The sequence below is a fragment of the Cimex lectularius genome, unplaced genomic scaffold, assembly GCF_000648675.2.
Source record: "Cimex lectularius strain Harlan isolate CLEC.00 unplaced genomic scaffold, Clec_2.1 scaffold191, whole genome shotgun sequence".
Taxonomy (NCBI): Eukaryota; Metazoa; Arthropoda; class Insecta; order Hemiptera; family Cimicidae; genus Cimex; species Cimex lectularius.
The window spans coordinates 314,885-329,904 of NW_019392842.1; the positions used below are offsets into that span (position 1 = coordinate 314,885).

General features: G+C 33.2%; 1 protein-coding gene and 1 long non-coding RNA gene across 4 annotated transcripts in view; one reads left to right on the plus strand and one right to left on the minus strand.

The window, feature by feature from the left end:
* LOC112127538 overlaps positions 1-10,216 on the plus strand; it is a 55,026-nt gene extending 44,810 nt beyond the window's left edge. The window contains exons 4-6 of one of the 3 annotated variants that reach the window (XR_002910614.1): positions 807-904; positions 7,928-8,133; positions 8,264-8,568. This is a non-coding gene — a long non-coding RNA (uncharacterized LOC112127538). Of the gene's footprint in view, positions 1-806; positions 905-7,927; positions 8,134-8,263; positions 8,569-8,822 lie in introns of those variants that run through there. The other 2 variants (XR_002910613.1, XR_002910612.1) reach the window with 2 other exon arrangements.
* Positions 1-15,020, minus strand: part of LOC106664932 — a 205,050-nt gene that overhangs the window by 74,504 nt on the left and 115,526 nt on the right. Inside the window, exons 3-4 of the mRNA XM_014391023.2 lie at positions 6,267-6,472; positions 6,073-6,208 (exon numbers count right to left, since the gene is read on the minus strand). Of these exons, the coding sequence (XP_014246509.1) occupies positions 6,073-6,208; positions 6,267-6,472 (342 nt within the window). The remainder of the gene's footprint in view (positions 1-6,072; positions 6,209-6,266; positions 6,473-15,020) is intronic.

Sequence of the window (15,020 nt, forward strand, 5' to 3'; positions counted from 1 at the left end):
CATCAATCTTTTCCATCCAATCTCTATTGTTTCAAAAAGAAGCTCCTTCAACAATCCAACACATCCGTACCTTTGCTGACGATTCAACAATCCTCCAACCAAACCTCATTCTGTTCTAACTGTTCAATCCCTCAATTTAGAACCATAGATCCGTAAATATCGATTAAATACCGATAAAAAACAAATCTTTTTACCCTTCAACGCAAAATACTCTCAAACGTTTATTTCTCAAATTCAATTTTCTGCGCAAAATTGCGTTAAATAGACAGGACTGCATATAGATAATAGTTATAAAGTCTACATATGTGACTTAAAATGGCATAATTGAAATGGAAGTACAAAACGACTAAAAATTACGAGACATCAGTCAAAGACCTACAATTCACAATAATAACAACAAAAAATGGGCGTCGGGGGCCGCAACGGTTTAGGCGTTGACACGGCGCTCATCACGGTCGGGTAAAGGTCCAGGGTCGAATCCAGCGGCCCTGCATTCGAACCGGACATACTTACAAATGGACTTTTTTTCAAAAACACCGGCAGCCTGAGGGTTTAGGGTTTAGATGACCTCTGCTGTTGCGAACCCTCGTAAAAAAAAAAAATTGGAAAACATTATTCTAGCTTCTAGCTTAACAGGATTCACTCCCTCCAGTCAATACTCCACCGAAAGATTACAGATGATCTTTCTTTTGATATACACTCTCCCCCCAGAGTTCCCGTTATGTTACTGACCTAATCAAATATATAAAAAATATGATACTTCATATTTCAATATAAATTATAATTCATTCCAACTTTCTTTTCAGTGACTTTTCGCTTTTACCCTCCCGACCAATCACCATAAAAGGTTGAGGCGGCGCTGGCTTCTGTACCAAATGCGAGCGTAAAGCCATCTATAATATATGTATGTATACATTTTAATCACCAGAATTATATATCGATATAACACGTATATCTTGGTACTATTTGTTTGTATGTTTCATGACACAATGGAAAAAAAATTATTTTCTTTAAAAAAAAATCATCTGACTGGTTACACACAACATATGTTGTGTCTCTTGTGTCGTGTCGCTATTTTGTGAAAATAATTTTTTCAAACGTCTTGGAATTGGTTAAAATTTACCTTAATGTAATTATTGTTTATTAACATTATGAATATTTTTTTATTGGATTCGATAATACCTTAGCTATAAGAAATAAAATAAAACGTAAAAATTTTCCAAGCCCTTTGTTTACACATACATCGAACTTTCTTTTTTTCAATATCTTAACTTCAAGTAAGTAGAATTTCAAAATAATAGTTATATTCTGCTATATATAAATAGCGAGTTACTGATAATATTAACTCGATGACCCTCAAAATAGACGCATGGGGTCCAAAACTCGGTTTTGAATACCTGAAAGAGTTATTAACTAAATTTGAAAATAGTTTTTCTATATTATTAGAAAGGGTTGCAGTTTATTGTGGCTTGATTATATACAAATCTTGGTGTAATTCAATTGATGTTTTTTAAGTGGTCATTATAAGTTACCTCCCGAGTTTTAATTCCGATTTTTTTTATTACACCAATAAACTTTTTGTGGTTTACTCTGTGGCGATCAGGAAATTTCTGTAAGTACAACTCGATTGCGCAATATCAATAAACTACCCCTATCAATAAAGAAGTCATAATTATCAAGTCGCTGTTGATGGAAAACTGTGATTTTCGGTTCATTTTGAATGGAATACCCGATGTAACGAATAGATGCTATTGTAAAATTTATTTAATGCGAGGAATTAAGATTTGCTCTCATAATGCTAGTTTGTCAATGACAAAATGTAAATAAAAATGCAATTACTCTACTCTAGTTTACTCTAGTGAAGAAGCACATTATTAGAATTAACAACGAAACAAACAAAATGCGTATTTTCAAACGTTTTATCATAACTTTTTCATGTTTTTACCAATTTAAAATACTATTGCAACGTTGTTTTCAGAGTAAAAAATCCATTGAAATGATGTTTCATGATGTGTAGGGTCGTATTGAAAGTTGAATTGAGCCTGAGTCACCGTGTATAAATTTTCTCCAAGAAAAGATAAAAATTTGAAACTAGTGTGTATGTGGTGATTAGTAACCGTTAGTCCATGATTATTGGGAAATCGTGAGATGCGGTCTGGTGTGACGTAGGTTTCAGAAAAATATTTTCTTTATCTTGCCCACGTTTTGATCTTTATAGAGATCATCTTCAGGGCCTGGGATTTACAAACATTGTTTAAATTTTAGAAAAATGTAGGATGTTGAAAAAAGTGAATTTATACCTCAAAGAAGCCGACTCCCTATACAAAAACGTCTTTCTATACCGACTTCCTTCCCACCCCTTCAAAATCCGACGTATATAAACATAAAAAAGCAATATCTCACTGGCACTCACAACATGACATGCAAGAATGGCACAATTACGCAGAAAACAAACACTTTGGTTGAATATAAAAAATATTTTTTTGCATTGCATAAATTCACTTTTTTCCATATCCTACATGTATTTGTTAAATTTAAACAATGTTTGTAAATCCCAGGCCCTGATGATGATCTCAATAAAGGTCGAAACGTTGGCACTACAAAGAAAATGTTTTTCTGAAACCTATATCACACCAGACCGCATCTCACGATTTCCGAATAATCATTTAAAACTACACAAAAAAATTTAAACAAGTATGTTTTTATTTTTTGATAGTATCATTGGTTCAAGATAAATTTTGCCGGACCATCATAAAAGGATACGTGTGTATATAATAAGTGTATTTTTTGATACAGATAGATCATGTTTGATCTGGTCTTCTGTAAGTTCAATTTTTAATTTCATTATATTAAAATTCAAAAGGTTTTAAATTGAAAGAAGAATTCTTTAACCACTTGTAACTCTTTAGTTTTTACGTGTTGATTGCATTAGACAGATTGAACACTTTTTTTCTAAGGAGGCTTTACTTTTGTAAGACATTAAATATGCAATACAAAAAGTAATTCAAAGAGTGAATTTGTTGGAGTATGAGCATCCTTCTGTAAAGTTTACCAACTGTAAAACTTCACGAGCAGAGGCGAATTCCTGGTTCGAACAGGCGTTGTACAAGGGACATACGATTAATTTCTGGTTTTCACAGCATATATAAGATGAGAGGGGATGCTTTGCAATAAAGGGCAAGTTGGGGTCTTGCCAAGGCATTGTGCACCGGTCTAATAGCATTAGTTCTTCAAACCCTCGACCGCAAGGGTCCCGTCCTCGTCCTCGGGGGCGGAAAAGTCGGACGGAAGTTTAAGTCGAATACCGGCTCAGGGGGCGGCAGGTCGAAGGGGGAATTAGCCGAAGGGGTTGACATTCATCTCCCCCACCTTTGTTGAAGGACAACAAAGAGGTGACATTCACAACACACAATACTGGATAAACCCGTTCATCCAGAACCCTGTCTTACACACGTGTCTCCTTTATTATCAATAAGTTCAATTATCCGTAAACAATTGTTATTTCTCGAAAAGCAGTCAAAGTTATTACAAGTCCATGTAATCAATTACATCCGATTGCACGTCTTATTTAGAAAGTACCAATTAAAAAAAGTATATTTCTATAATTAATAAATATCCTTTATCGCAAAAAATATAAAACAATTTTTTAAAAACCTTTTACGTATAGCAATATAAATGAAATGTTTTATAGTATAAATGAAACCCGAGTTGACTTTTTTATCCTTAAATAAATCAAATCTATTTTTTTCAAAGCTTCATTTTGAAGTATGTGATTAATATCCAAATATCACTGTGTGAAATTGCATAGGAAATTGGATTTTTGAGAGCGCGAATATCATGTGCTGGTGGAAAGCAAAGAGTAAAAAGGCTAATTAGTTTATAACATCAAAAGACTACTTGAAAAAAAAATTAGATAAAAAAGCATACAAATTTAGTTAACAAACGTGTTACAAGTGACATGTACACGAATCATCCTTGCGTGAAACGATCAAAGAGTAAGATTAAACGTAGTGTTTATTTATTTTCGTAATATTTTTTAAAATATACCGACAGAATAAACGACAGCTATAAAGAATTTGTTAAACCTTCCGGACCTACATAGCATCAGCAACAATGAAAATAACAGGAAGCAGGTTACACTTCACTGCCAATGCCTTCAGGGCTTTCTGTAATGTAATCCATACCATCACGTAACGCCGTAAATCAAAACAATTTTTCTACAATAACGAAATATTTTCCAATATAAATATATTTTATAAGAAATGTTATCAATAACACTTGATATCGATATGAATATAACACCTTTCTACATAACAGTTTAGAGGAAAGATTAGGGTTATATAATATAATACTTCTAACTCCTACATTGACTGAATGGGGAATTAAGTCTAAACATATTTATTTGTTTTCGTGGTCCGATTGACCAAATAACATCTGTCAATTAATTAATTGTATGTTGAAAAATGGCAAAAAGGAGAGAAAATTCGAAAGGTGGGGTTGAGAGAGGAAGTTAGTGTCCGAAGTCGAAGTCACGATAGCTCAATTGGTAGAGCAGTGGCGTATTTAGCCAACCAGGTCGTGGGTTCGAATCCCGCTCGTGACACTGACTTTTTTCTCTCACCCAATACCTTATATAAAGATTAATTAACGTAAACACTTTATTTTCTCTCTCTTTTTCTCTCTGTCACTTTCATTTACTCTCTCATTTTGTCTCTCTTTATTTCGCTCTCTCTCTCTCTCTCTCTCTCTCACTCTCACTCTCTCTCTTTCTCTTACTGTTTTGATCCCACTCACACTCTCCCTCTCTCTCTTTCTCCCTCTTTCTCTCTCTCTTTGTATCTGTTTTTTCGGTCTCTCTACCTCTCTTGCTCTCTTTCTCTCACAGACGTACACTTTCCTCTCTCTCTTCCTCTCTTTCATTCTCTCTTTATCTACCTATCGATCTATCTATCTATCTACCTTTTAGTCAATATTTTTGTTTTCATTACTGATTTTGCCAGAATCATTTACTGAGTAACTTTGATCTAATCAAACTGTGGTGGTATCCTAGATGATATATGATTTCATTTATCTGTTCATAAAAATATATCCAATAAAATGTTTAGCAAGCGTTTTCAAACATTTTTCAGTGTAAAAAAAACTTTCGTCAAAATTTATTTTGAAAATTTGATGTATTTGATTTTATAAGCCCAACGATTTCTCTGCTGACGAATTAGCATCCAAGCAAAAAAAAATGTTGTCGCTGAGATATTTTGTTTTTTATACTGTAAACAGCTTTATTAATAAACATTATTATTATTATTAATCTCAACGATTTCGTAATTGTATTGAAAGCATTGCTGCGTATTACATGTTTGGGTTTTGCATACATTAATCCGTCAACATATAACTAATGGAATATCCAGCCATAAAACAGGCCATAATTTATGAAAAATGCCTGACATTGAGTTAAATAAGAACGGAAAGTCATTGAGAATGTGGAGGGACAGCGAATTTCGTCATGAGAGGTTAGAAAAAATAAAGATTTAGAATGAGAGTTGGAAGAAAGCGGGATAGAGAGAAGAGACAGTGATTGAAATACTTGGACTGGCCGAGTGTGACAGGAAAAGTGTTCCTTAAAAAGGAGGAAGAAAATGAGTGCAATAATAATCAAGGAGAATAGTCGAGTAGCACGTCTTTTGTTTTTAATTTATACTTCCTAATTTAAAATTGTAATTAATATCATCATTTTCTCCCACCGAATTCCTACAAATAAATGTACTAAGCTAGAGCAAATAATTGAAACATTCCGAAAATTTCGTTTAAAGGTTGAAGTTCGTTCCCAAAATTAGTAGCAGATAAAATTGCCCAAAAACATGCTTCTCTGATACTTAAGCTAGTAGTTTTTTAAAGTGTTTTCCCATTTACTTAAATTGATTTTTACTGTTTTCGAGTAACCTATTTTTCACCCCAACGGTAGAAATAAATTTGCTTGTAAGTTTTTGGCTTCTTATTGAAAACGTATTTTAAAAAACATTTTCAAGTCAAACTATATTTAATATATTACAATGTTAGACATAGAAATGTACTTACAGAGGACTTCCATCTTTGCTTCTCTCGATGCCGAAGAAAAAGAAGGAGCTTCGGCCGACACCTCACATTTATACATTCCAGTTGATTTGAGGTTGACGCCCCTAAGCGCCACCTGACGGCTGTCGGAAAGTTGGTGCTGCAACAAAACCCACCATGAGTTCCTTCATCAGTACACCGGCCATTTTAAAACTTACATCGACTTTGATCCCTTCCACTTTATAAGACACCTGCGGCGGGTTCGATTTAGGCACGTACTTGTAAAACTCTTCATTTTCTTTGTACCATTTAAGGGCGTAAAGAGTGTCGCCTTCTAGCTCGTACTGGCACTCGAGAATAGCCAGTTCGCCGCGGAGTTTGTACTGTGGTACGCTGAGACGGACCAGCTTCAAGCAGTTTGCACCTTAAAAAATCAACGTAAATGTTACCTTCATCATTATACTATTAAAATATTTGGTGATGGTTAGAGAGTGGATGAACCAATGTTGAAACGATCGGCAATGGGCAAAGAGTATTTTCGCTGGTTTAAATGTCTCAAATGCGTTTCGCTGTTGAATATGACGTGGACGCGCAAAAAAAAATCCTGAAAGAATTGCTGTTTGTTTCATTGAAATATTTATTGGACTTTCCAAAATTGCTTTCTTTTATCACCTTTCGTGTAATCAGAGCGAATTGCAGCACATGGTCGAAAGTACAAACTGGCTATCAAATATCCATTTAGCGTGTAGCGAATGTAGTCCAAAGAGGACAAGATATACGTAACATTCGTTTTAATTTTAATACAGAGTGTAGAAGATATGGACGTGAAATTTAGCTTATTTCATAAAGCCATATATCTCCTATCATTATACGCTCAAAGACAAAAAAACGGACACCTATGATGTGTTGTTTATTTCAAACTATATTTTTTCATTAAATTAATTACAGAATACTTATTTTAATTCCACTATTTTTCGTGGTCCATTCATCATTCAATTAATTAAGATTTTCAGTTGAGATAATAAAGTCAGTGTCACGAGCGGGATTCGAACCCACGTTCTTCGGCTTGATACACCGATACTCTACCACTTGAGCTGTTGTGACTTCGATCCTCTCTCTAACTCAACTAACAACCTTAATTAATTGAATGATATTAATTCGTCATGCGGACCACGAAAAATAGTGAATTTAATGAATTAAAATGAAGTACACTTCTCTAAACCTCGCTGTGGCCATTGCATTTGTCGCTGAGAATCAAATAGATTACACGACATTTGAAAAATGGCAAAAAAAAAAGGGAAAATTCAAAAGTTGGGGTTGAGATGGGAAGTTAGTACCCGAGAGGATCGACGTCACGATAGCTCGAGTGGTAGAGTAGCGGCGTATCAAACCGAAGGTCGGGGGTTCGAATCCTGCTCGTGACACTGACTTTTTTTATCTCAACTAAAAACCTTAATTAATTGAACTTATTTTAATGTTAACCAAATGAAACGAGATAAGAAATTCACAAGTTTTAATAAAAAATTATTAGGGTTTGTATTCACCAAAATACCAGAAATCATTTAGTGATAGGTTAACATTTAACAATTTATTATCTAGTTTCGTCCTTAATAATGCGTATAGCTTACTCTGGCCTCGTCAAGCCCTTGAAAGGCTTCGAAAGTGTTCGAATGAAAAAGCTATCGGATTTCGGCTTGTGAAACAGAATTTTTCAACCAAAACGGTATGACGCTTTTCAGCGCTGTTTCGATGCGGCGAATGATGCCCACCCCGTATCATAAGACTCATGTCAGTAGAACATGCTGGCCAATTCATCGGGATAATCTAGCTTTATCATGCAATAACATGGAGTTGTCTCTAACAAACGAATCGACCACAGTTTCCAGAAGAACATTCTCAATGCACCTCAGCATAATCAGTTCGGGCGTGGACTTTGAGTCCACTTTGATTGTTTTTGAAAAGGCTGTGATTCAAGCCTGGCACATGGAGCAAAGCTTTCTCTAGGACTTCTTCCACGGTCCCGGTCATCTGATTCCAAACCAAACCGGCATCCATATGTGAAGGCAACAGTTACACAACAGCCAGGTTTGTTCAAGAGTCCAAGCGAGAGGATAATTTGCGAATAGTCGCCTTTCTAGATGCCTCTCCAGTAGAAAACCTTATTTAGACGTTTAGAGACGAGGCTATTCTCACGAAGGTTTCTGATATTTTACAGCTCATCCTTGTATTACGGACCCTTTAGAGTTGTCTACCTGCCAAGGAAGACGTTAAATGACAGTCCCGTAGTAAAGTAAGAGCAAAACTATCTTCTCTACCCGTCGTACATCGCGGTCGACCACTACCTTCTCTTCAATCGGGACTTCCAGTGGACCTGAACTTGGTTTATGAAACTGACTCTACGTCCGTCGTTGGCCTTGCATCTGCCCGGGCGAGATCTTGTCGACGTAAAACCATGTTTTAACAAAAATTATTTTTATTTTTAATCTAATGATTGTAATTGGATTAGTAATACTATAAAATTAAACAAGTTATTAATGTTTTTTTTTATTTTCATCAACTGTTAATCTTTATGTCCTAATTATTATGAAAAATAAAACATAATAGTGTCTTTACTTTCGTCTTTGAGTTTATAAATTTAGTAATGATAATGTAATTAAGTAATGGTCTGTTTGTTTATTTGGGATGAAAAACCAATTTTCTAATCTCATCTACCTCAAAGTTTAATTGTTTATGTTAAAATAAATAATATAATAGACCTTATTTCCTTTTTACAGCTCTCCAACTAAAAACTGGACCTTACAGAAAATTTCACAATCGTTGAGCCAAGCCATTTGTGATAGCATTTAAGTTTACTTAAATCGTGTAGTCAAAACATTTGTGTTATTTTAATTTTGTTCTGATTTTTTAACTAAAAAACTACTACAAGCACTAGCTTACTAAACCAAGAAAATAAAAACGGAGCTAATTTTTATCAAATAATTTCAATATAGGCACGAACGGCAGTTTATTCAATGATAAAAACAACGTTTATGAACGTATAAATTAACCCCGTTATATTTTTTTAATTTTGCTTTCCTTAATCATATTTAATTTGATTTATGGCGGTCATTATTTGCACAGTTTTGAAATAGGAAACGACTCGGGTGAGAGGCGGAAAAAATGGGCCTCGTCTGTGTTCATCAGGTGACAAGCGCGGACCTTTGAAACATTTGCCCTTAACGGCCGTTGTATTGTCTGTCGTGATAAATTAATCATTCACAAATACCGTTATATTTGCTATCAGTTTACTCTTTTCAATTAGGTCAGTTCATTAATAATGCATTTATTTATGTCATATATCAGCCGTTATTCGAGAAAAACCAAAGCTGTCTCGGTTTCCTCGAAAAATAATTAAATTCACATCATACAATGTCAATATAAACCAACTTTATTTTATATTTTTTTATTAAATTTATATTCTGTATCTGCATATATTTTACCTTTTAAAATATTTATAACACATGGGAGATTCTTCGGAAAAGGGGAAGTGAAGTTAATCCCTTCCGGATTTTTTTGGTTCTGATCATCTACCCTGAGGAGTTAGGATTTTTTAATCCGGGCAGTGAGTCGAATTAGTCTCTCCGTTCATGATTTTTTTCCGTTTTTTACCCTTATTTTTAATTTTATTTACCCATAGCTAATATAGACTGCCTTTTAGCCAACAGGCTGAATTTCTAGGTCAAGAATTTTTGAAATTTCTTACCAGCTGTGTAAAAGATTTCAAAACGTGAAGGAAATATCAGAAAAGATATTTACAATTTTTAATGTATATTTAGTGATGTAAAGGTGATTGACCAGTTACTATTCACAATATATTTGGTGGGATCAGGGATGAGGTCTAATGAATCTTGGGGACTGAAACTATGTCAACCTTTCGGTGTTTTATCATGCCTTCCTCAGGGTGTAAAACGGTTATACAAATATAAAAGCTCAAAATTTTATTAATAGAAATAATTAATATATACATAATGTTTGCATATCGGACTACTAAGTTTCTTAAAATATGATAGCATATTAGATATTATGCTGTGTTATAAATTGAGTTTTAAATTTTTACAATTTATTGCCAACTTATATGCAAATAATGATCCTATACCAGGTTACAAAATGTTTAAAGTATGATATTATATTAGAAGCTGTCTTTATATATANATTTATTTATTTTAAACACTCATTCAAAGTGTTTGTCTTCTCTGTAATTGTGCCATTCTTGCGTGTCAACAGAGTGAGTAGAAATACTTTGATTGAATATATAAAAAAATATATTTTGCATTGTATAAATTCACTTTTCCACATCCATAATGTAATGTTATATGTAAACAATGTTTGTAAATCCCAGGCCCTGAAGATGATCTCAATAAAGATCGAAACGTTGGCACGAAAAAGAAAATGTTTTTCTGAAACCTACATCACACCAGACCGCATCTCACGATTTCTAAATAAATATCGATTAACGGTCACTATTTTTATTATCACCATTGTTGACAGTACTTGTTTGGTATACCTTGTTGGAGGTCTGATTCAATGTTTTCAATAACAATTTATATGTAAATATGTTCCCAAACGAAACGATTAAATTGGTAAAACGAGATAATTTATTAAATATTAAGCCAACTCAGCTGGCGGGCTAAAGCACATGCTATTTGTGTTTTAAGTATTGTATATTTATATTTAACTTTTTATGTAAGATCTTTTAGAATATAATAGTAATAAACACTTTTATATTCTATTGTATTCAATAAATATATACTTTTTTTAGTTACTCAGCTTTGAGAGATTCAACAATCAACTTATTTTTACAACTTACAGACAAATCTTATTTTGTAATTCTTAATATAATAGTTTTTTAATATATAAATAGCACTTTTTTGCTAATTAAAATTACCGACAAAGTCGGAAATTTAACGTAAACCAAGAGAACCCAGTGTAGCTTAATATCAGGTACGCTTTATCTGCCGACGTTTGGGACTTGTGCATTAAAATTCTTATTTTAATTTTATAATAAATAAATAATTAAAGCTATAAACTCTGATTTTTCTAATCCCATAAAATAATATTATACATTAATCAAATAAACAACACTACATTTTGCATAAATTATTTCACTTTCTATCTATTTTGGTTGTTTAAGAAGGTGAAATAAAACACCAAAAGCATGGAATTGTTTCAATGCGTAACATTCATTGGATCACATTTTCGATCCCACCAAATATATTGTTTATATATTTAGAAACATTTTTTCAAAAATAAATGTATTTTCATGATATTCCGAGCTTCAGAACTGCTTAACATAATTTTTTTATATATTACCAACTCCACGGTCATACCTTCTCTATTGATAGGTTGAAAAATTCTAAGATCTCCGTGGTTGAATACATTTATTCAATTCAGAAAATTACTTGCGTTTCGGGCTCCTGGCCCATCATCAGAAACTTTACATATAGAAGTCTGATGGTATAATTCTCAATCCGAAGGCAATTGAGAATTCCACCATGAGATTTCTCTATATTTAATTTCTGAATATGGGACAGGAGCCCGAAACGCAAGTAATTTACTAAATTTAATAAATGTTTTCAACCATGGTGATCTTGGAATTTCGGAACCTATCAATAATTTTTTTGTACAAATAAGTGTTCAAGATCTTTTTAGGTGTTTTTTTCAGTAATTTACAACCATTTCAAAATACCCTCTTATTATATCGTTATTATGTATATAAAAGGATATTTTGAAATGGTTGTAAGCTCCTGAAAAAACACCTAAAAAGATTTTAAAACAAGCGAACAATCAAGAAGAAAGAAAAGAAGAATAAATAAGTGTTTAGGTTTATTTCGCCTTCATCAATGTGCGTGCAATCTCTTCTTTTATGTACATTTTGCGACAAAATCTATTTTTCCAATCTAAACCGTATCTTCTGCAAGAACGATCTGTTTGTAACGTTTTCAGGGATTAAATAGGGTGGCTATGGGAAAAATTCAAGCTCGACCCGGAAAATGGTTTCTACTGATATTTGAATTTTCACATTTCGGTACACTTTCCTACAAAACATTTCTCCGTAATGAAACCTTCTTCATTAATTTGTACAAAAAAATCCAAACATTCGTAACATGTATTGTTTTGACAAATCGACCAGGTCTCGGCTTATGATACAACAGACAGTTTTGAGTATAAAAAAGGGGTATTTTTTGGCGCAATTTGAGGTATTTGCAACAATGACCGATTCACTTGTAAAGTAATCCCTGTCTTACAGAAAGATTTAACGTCCAACTATCCGTTGGGTGCAATAAATATTACAATATTTTACAATAATTTTTTCATTCTATTCTCATTGTAAAAAATCATGTGCTGTGCCAGGATTAGAATCCAAGACCGCTAGCGTGGCAAATACAAATCGAACGTCCTAACCACTCGGCCATCGCGGTCAGCTTATAAACAAAAAGGAATAATTGATTAATCATGACTAAATGGCGTAAAAATCGCTGAAATACAGTAAAATGATTTGATGCTTGTATAGAAAATTCAGTTTCTTTAATGAAAAATGGAACTTAAATTTCTCGTGTTTCTTTTATTTATTGTGTCTGCCAAAAAAATATGCATAGAGGAAATAGTCCGTGTCCCTAATCGAACAGATATCGCAGATCATGGTCGTTGGGAGAAAAACCTAGAACTCTCTTTTATTTTGGGAGGAGGATTGGGAAACGGTAGCAGGTGGCGAGGCTATCGCCGACGTGTTGGATTTCTCTTGTCTGGCGATTGACTAATCGTTTTACTTGGTTACAATTTTTTATTGAAATGATTAGGTTAAAGATAATATTAACGTTATGTTGAAATAGTTTTCTGTTTACTGAATTGTTGGTTAAAGAAGGTCTAGAAGGTTTAAGGAAGGGAGTTGTAAAATGGCTTCCCAGGTCGGGGAGTGTTCTGGGTACAGATGGTTTAAATATTATATGGAGGGAAAGAAAAACCCTGTACCAGATGTCATGAAAATGTCCAGAAAGTAGGGACAACCGTTACCATCAGAGGGCCTGTAGGTATGTATACTAATTATTTCACTAAAGGCATAAATTGTATGTTAATGTGCAGTTAATTGCCAACCACAATTGATTTACATTTTGACATAAATAGTCAATTAAAAAAAAACATGTTACTACAACACATGTGCACATAACATATTTTCATGGAAAAATGTCAAAAGTTGTACACTTTTTATTTTGAGTTTTTATGTGGTAAAACAATAACCATGTTTTTTCCAAGTCGCTTGGGGCTATTTGCCTAACGGTAAAATGAATTGTCAAATGCAAAAAAATATCAAAATTGTGATGATTATTATTTAATCACAAAAACGATTAATATTCTAAAACCATTTATAAGTGAAAACTTTTATTTACTTGATTTATTTAACGGAGTCAATGGATTTGGAAAATCAATGAAAAAGTTAAGCTCAACAAAACAAAATATGATCTGTCAGAACGATTTTACCATCTTCAACGATCTTGAACGCTAAATGTCGAAAAACCGTAAAATCCAGAAACAGGTCTAAAAGAGTGAATCAGTGAGAATCAGCAAACGAAAATGATCAGTAATGAACAAATTATAATTTAAAATTGTTCGGAATTGTGTGAGAAATAAATATTCTTTAAGTGCTTTTTTCTAGATTTTATGTGATCAGCTCTGCTTTGTTTTTCTGCCTTATTTTTCATATTTTGGTGTTCGTAATTGCTGTTGGTATAAGAATTTCTTATGGAGTTCCTACTAATTTCCTCTATTCTATCCAATATTGAGAAATAACTATTTTATGTTTAAAAACTTCTGGTTTTAGACTAAAATCACAAAAATGTTAATAGAAACCTCGTTGTTGTGGCACTGGTCTACGTTTTATTTTTATATATATATATATACATATACCAAAATTCATTATTATCATCGTGGATTCACTAAATATGATATGAGAATGAATATATATATATATATACAAATGTTATACTTTGCCAAGTTTGCCAAGATATAAGTATGAAATTGAAAAAAGTGTTTCCTTGCTTTTCGAAAGCCAAAATTTATTTTGTATTTCCGTTATGCTGTTAAAAAATCCCGTTTTTTATTTGAAAAGTGAAGTTTCTGACCATCATAGCGTTAAAAGATTGGCCGATTTCCAGCCTAATGCTTCTTCATTTATCTTCTTCTTTCTAAGTGCCTTTCTTAAATTTTCTCAGGGGGGAGGAAGCGAACATCGCACCGGTTGTTCCCTTTTAGAATTTTCTTATTAATCTCGGGCCAAATTGTTTGCGAGAATGAATGAAATAACCCTTTCCCCTCTCACAGCTAAACAAAGCTATACTCTGCCGCAGCTGTATCATTCTTTGCGAAGCAATTTGCAAACATCCCCTAATGAAAGTTATTGTTATCCCCTGAGAGGAAATTGTTGAGAATTATTACCTCGTCGTCTCACCGTTCTTCAGTCTGCCTATTGTCATGAGATTTTGATTTAGTTACCCAAGGTAATTTTTGATTGGAAATTCCAATTTGACAACGTTTCACTCAATCAAGTTCTAAAATAGATCGTACAATTCCATTGAATTTTTAATAATTAAATAGTCCGAAGATTAAACAAATGTGCAAATTCACCCTTTGGGTACAGTTGTAAATAAAATCGATGCGAATTGTGTGATGTGCTGAGTATAAAATACCCCTTGGCATATAACCTTTATACCGGTTATTAAATTCCTCCCGATCTGAAAGTTATTTTACGCCCGGCGTAAAATATTTACGGCCTAGAAATGCTTTATTTCTTTAAGGTAAAGACTAGTTTTTGTTTTTCTGGGTGGTACGGGAAGCTAATGAAAAAGAAGTGCAGGCTGAATAAAATGCTTTATATTATGTAAATTCGATTTCCCTCAGTTCATTATATTCCATTATGAATGCTATTTATATATTTCAAT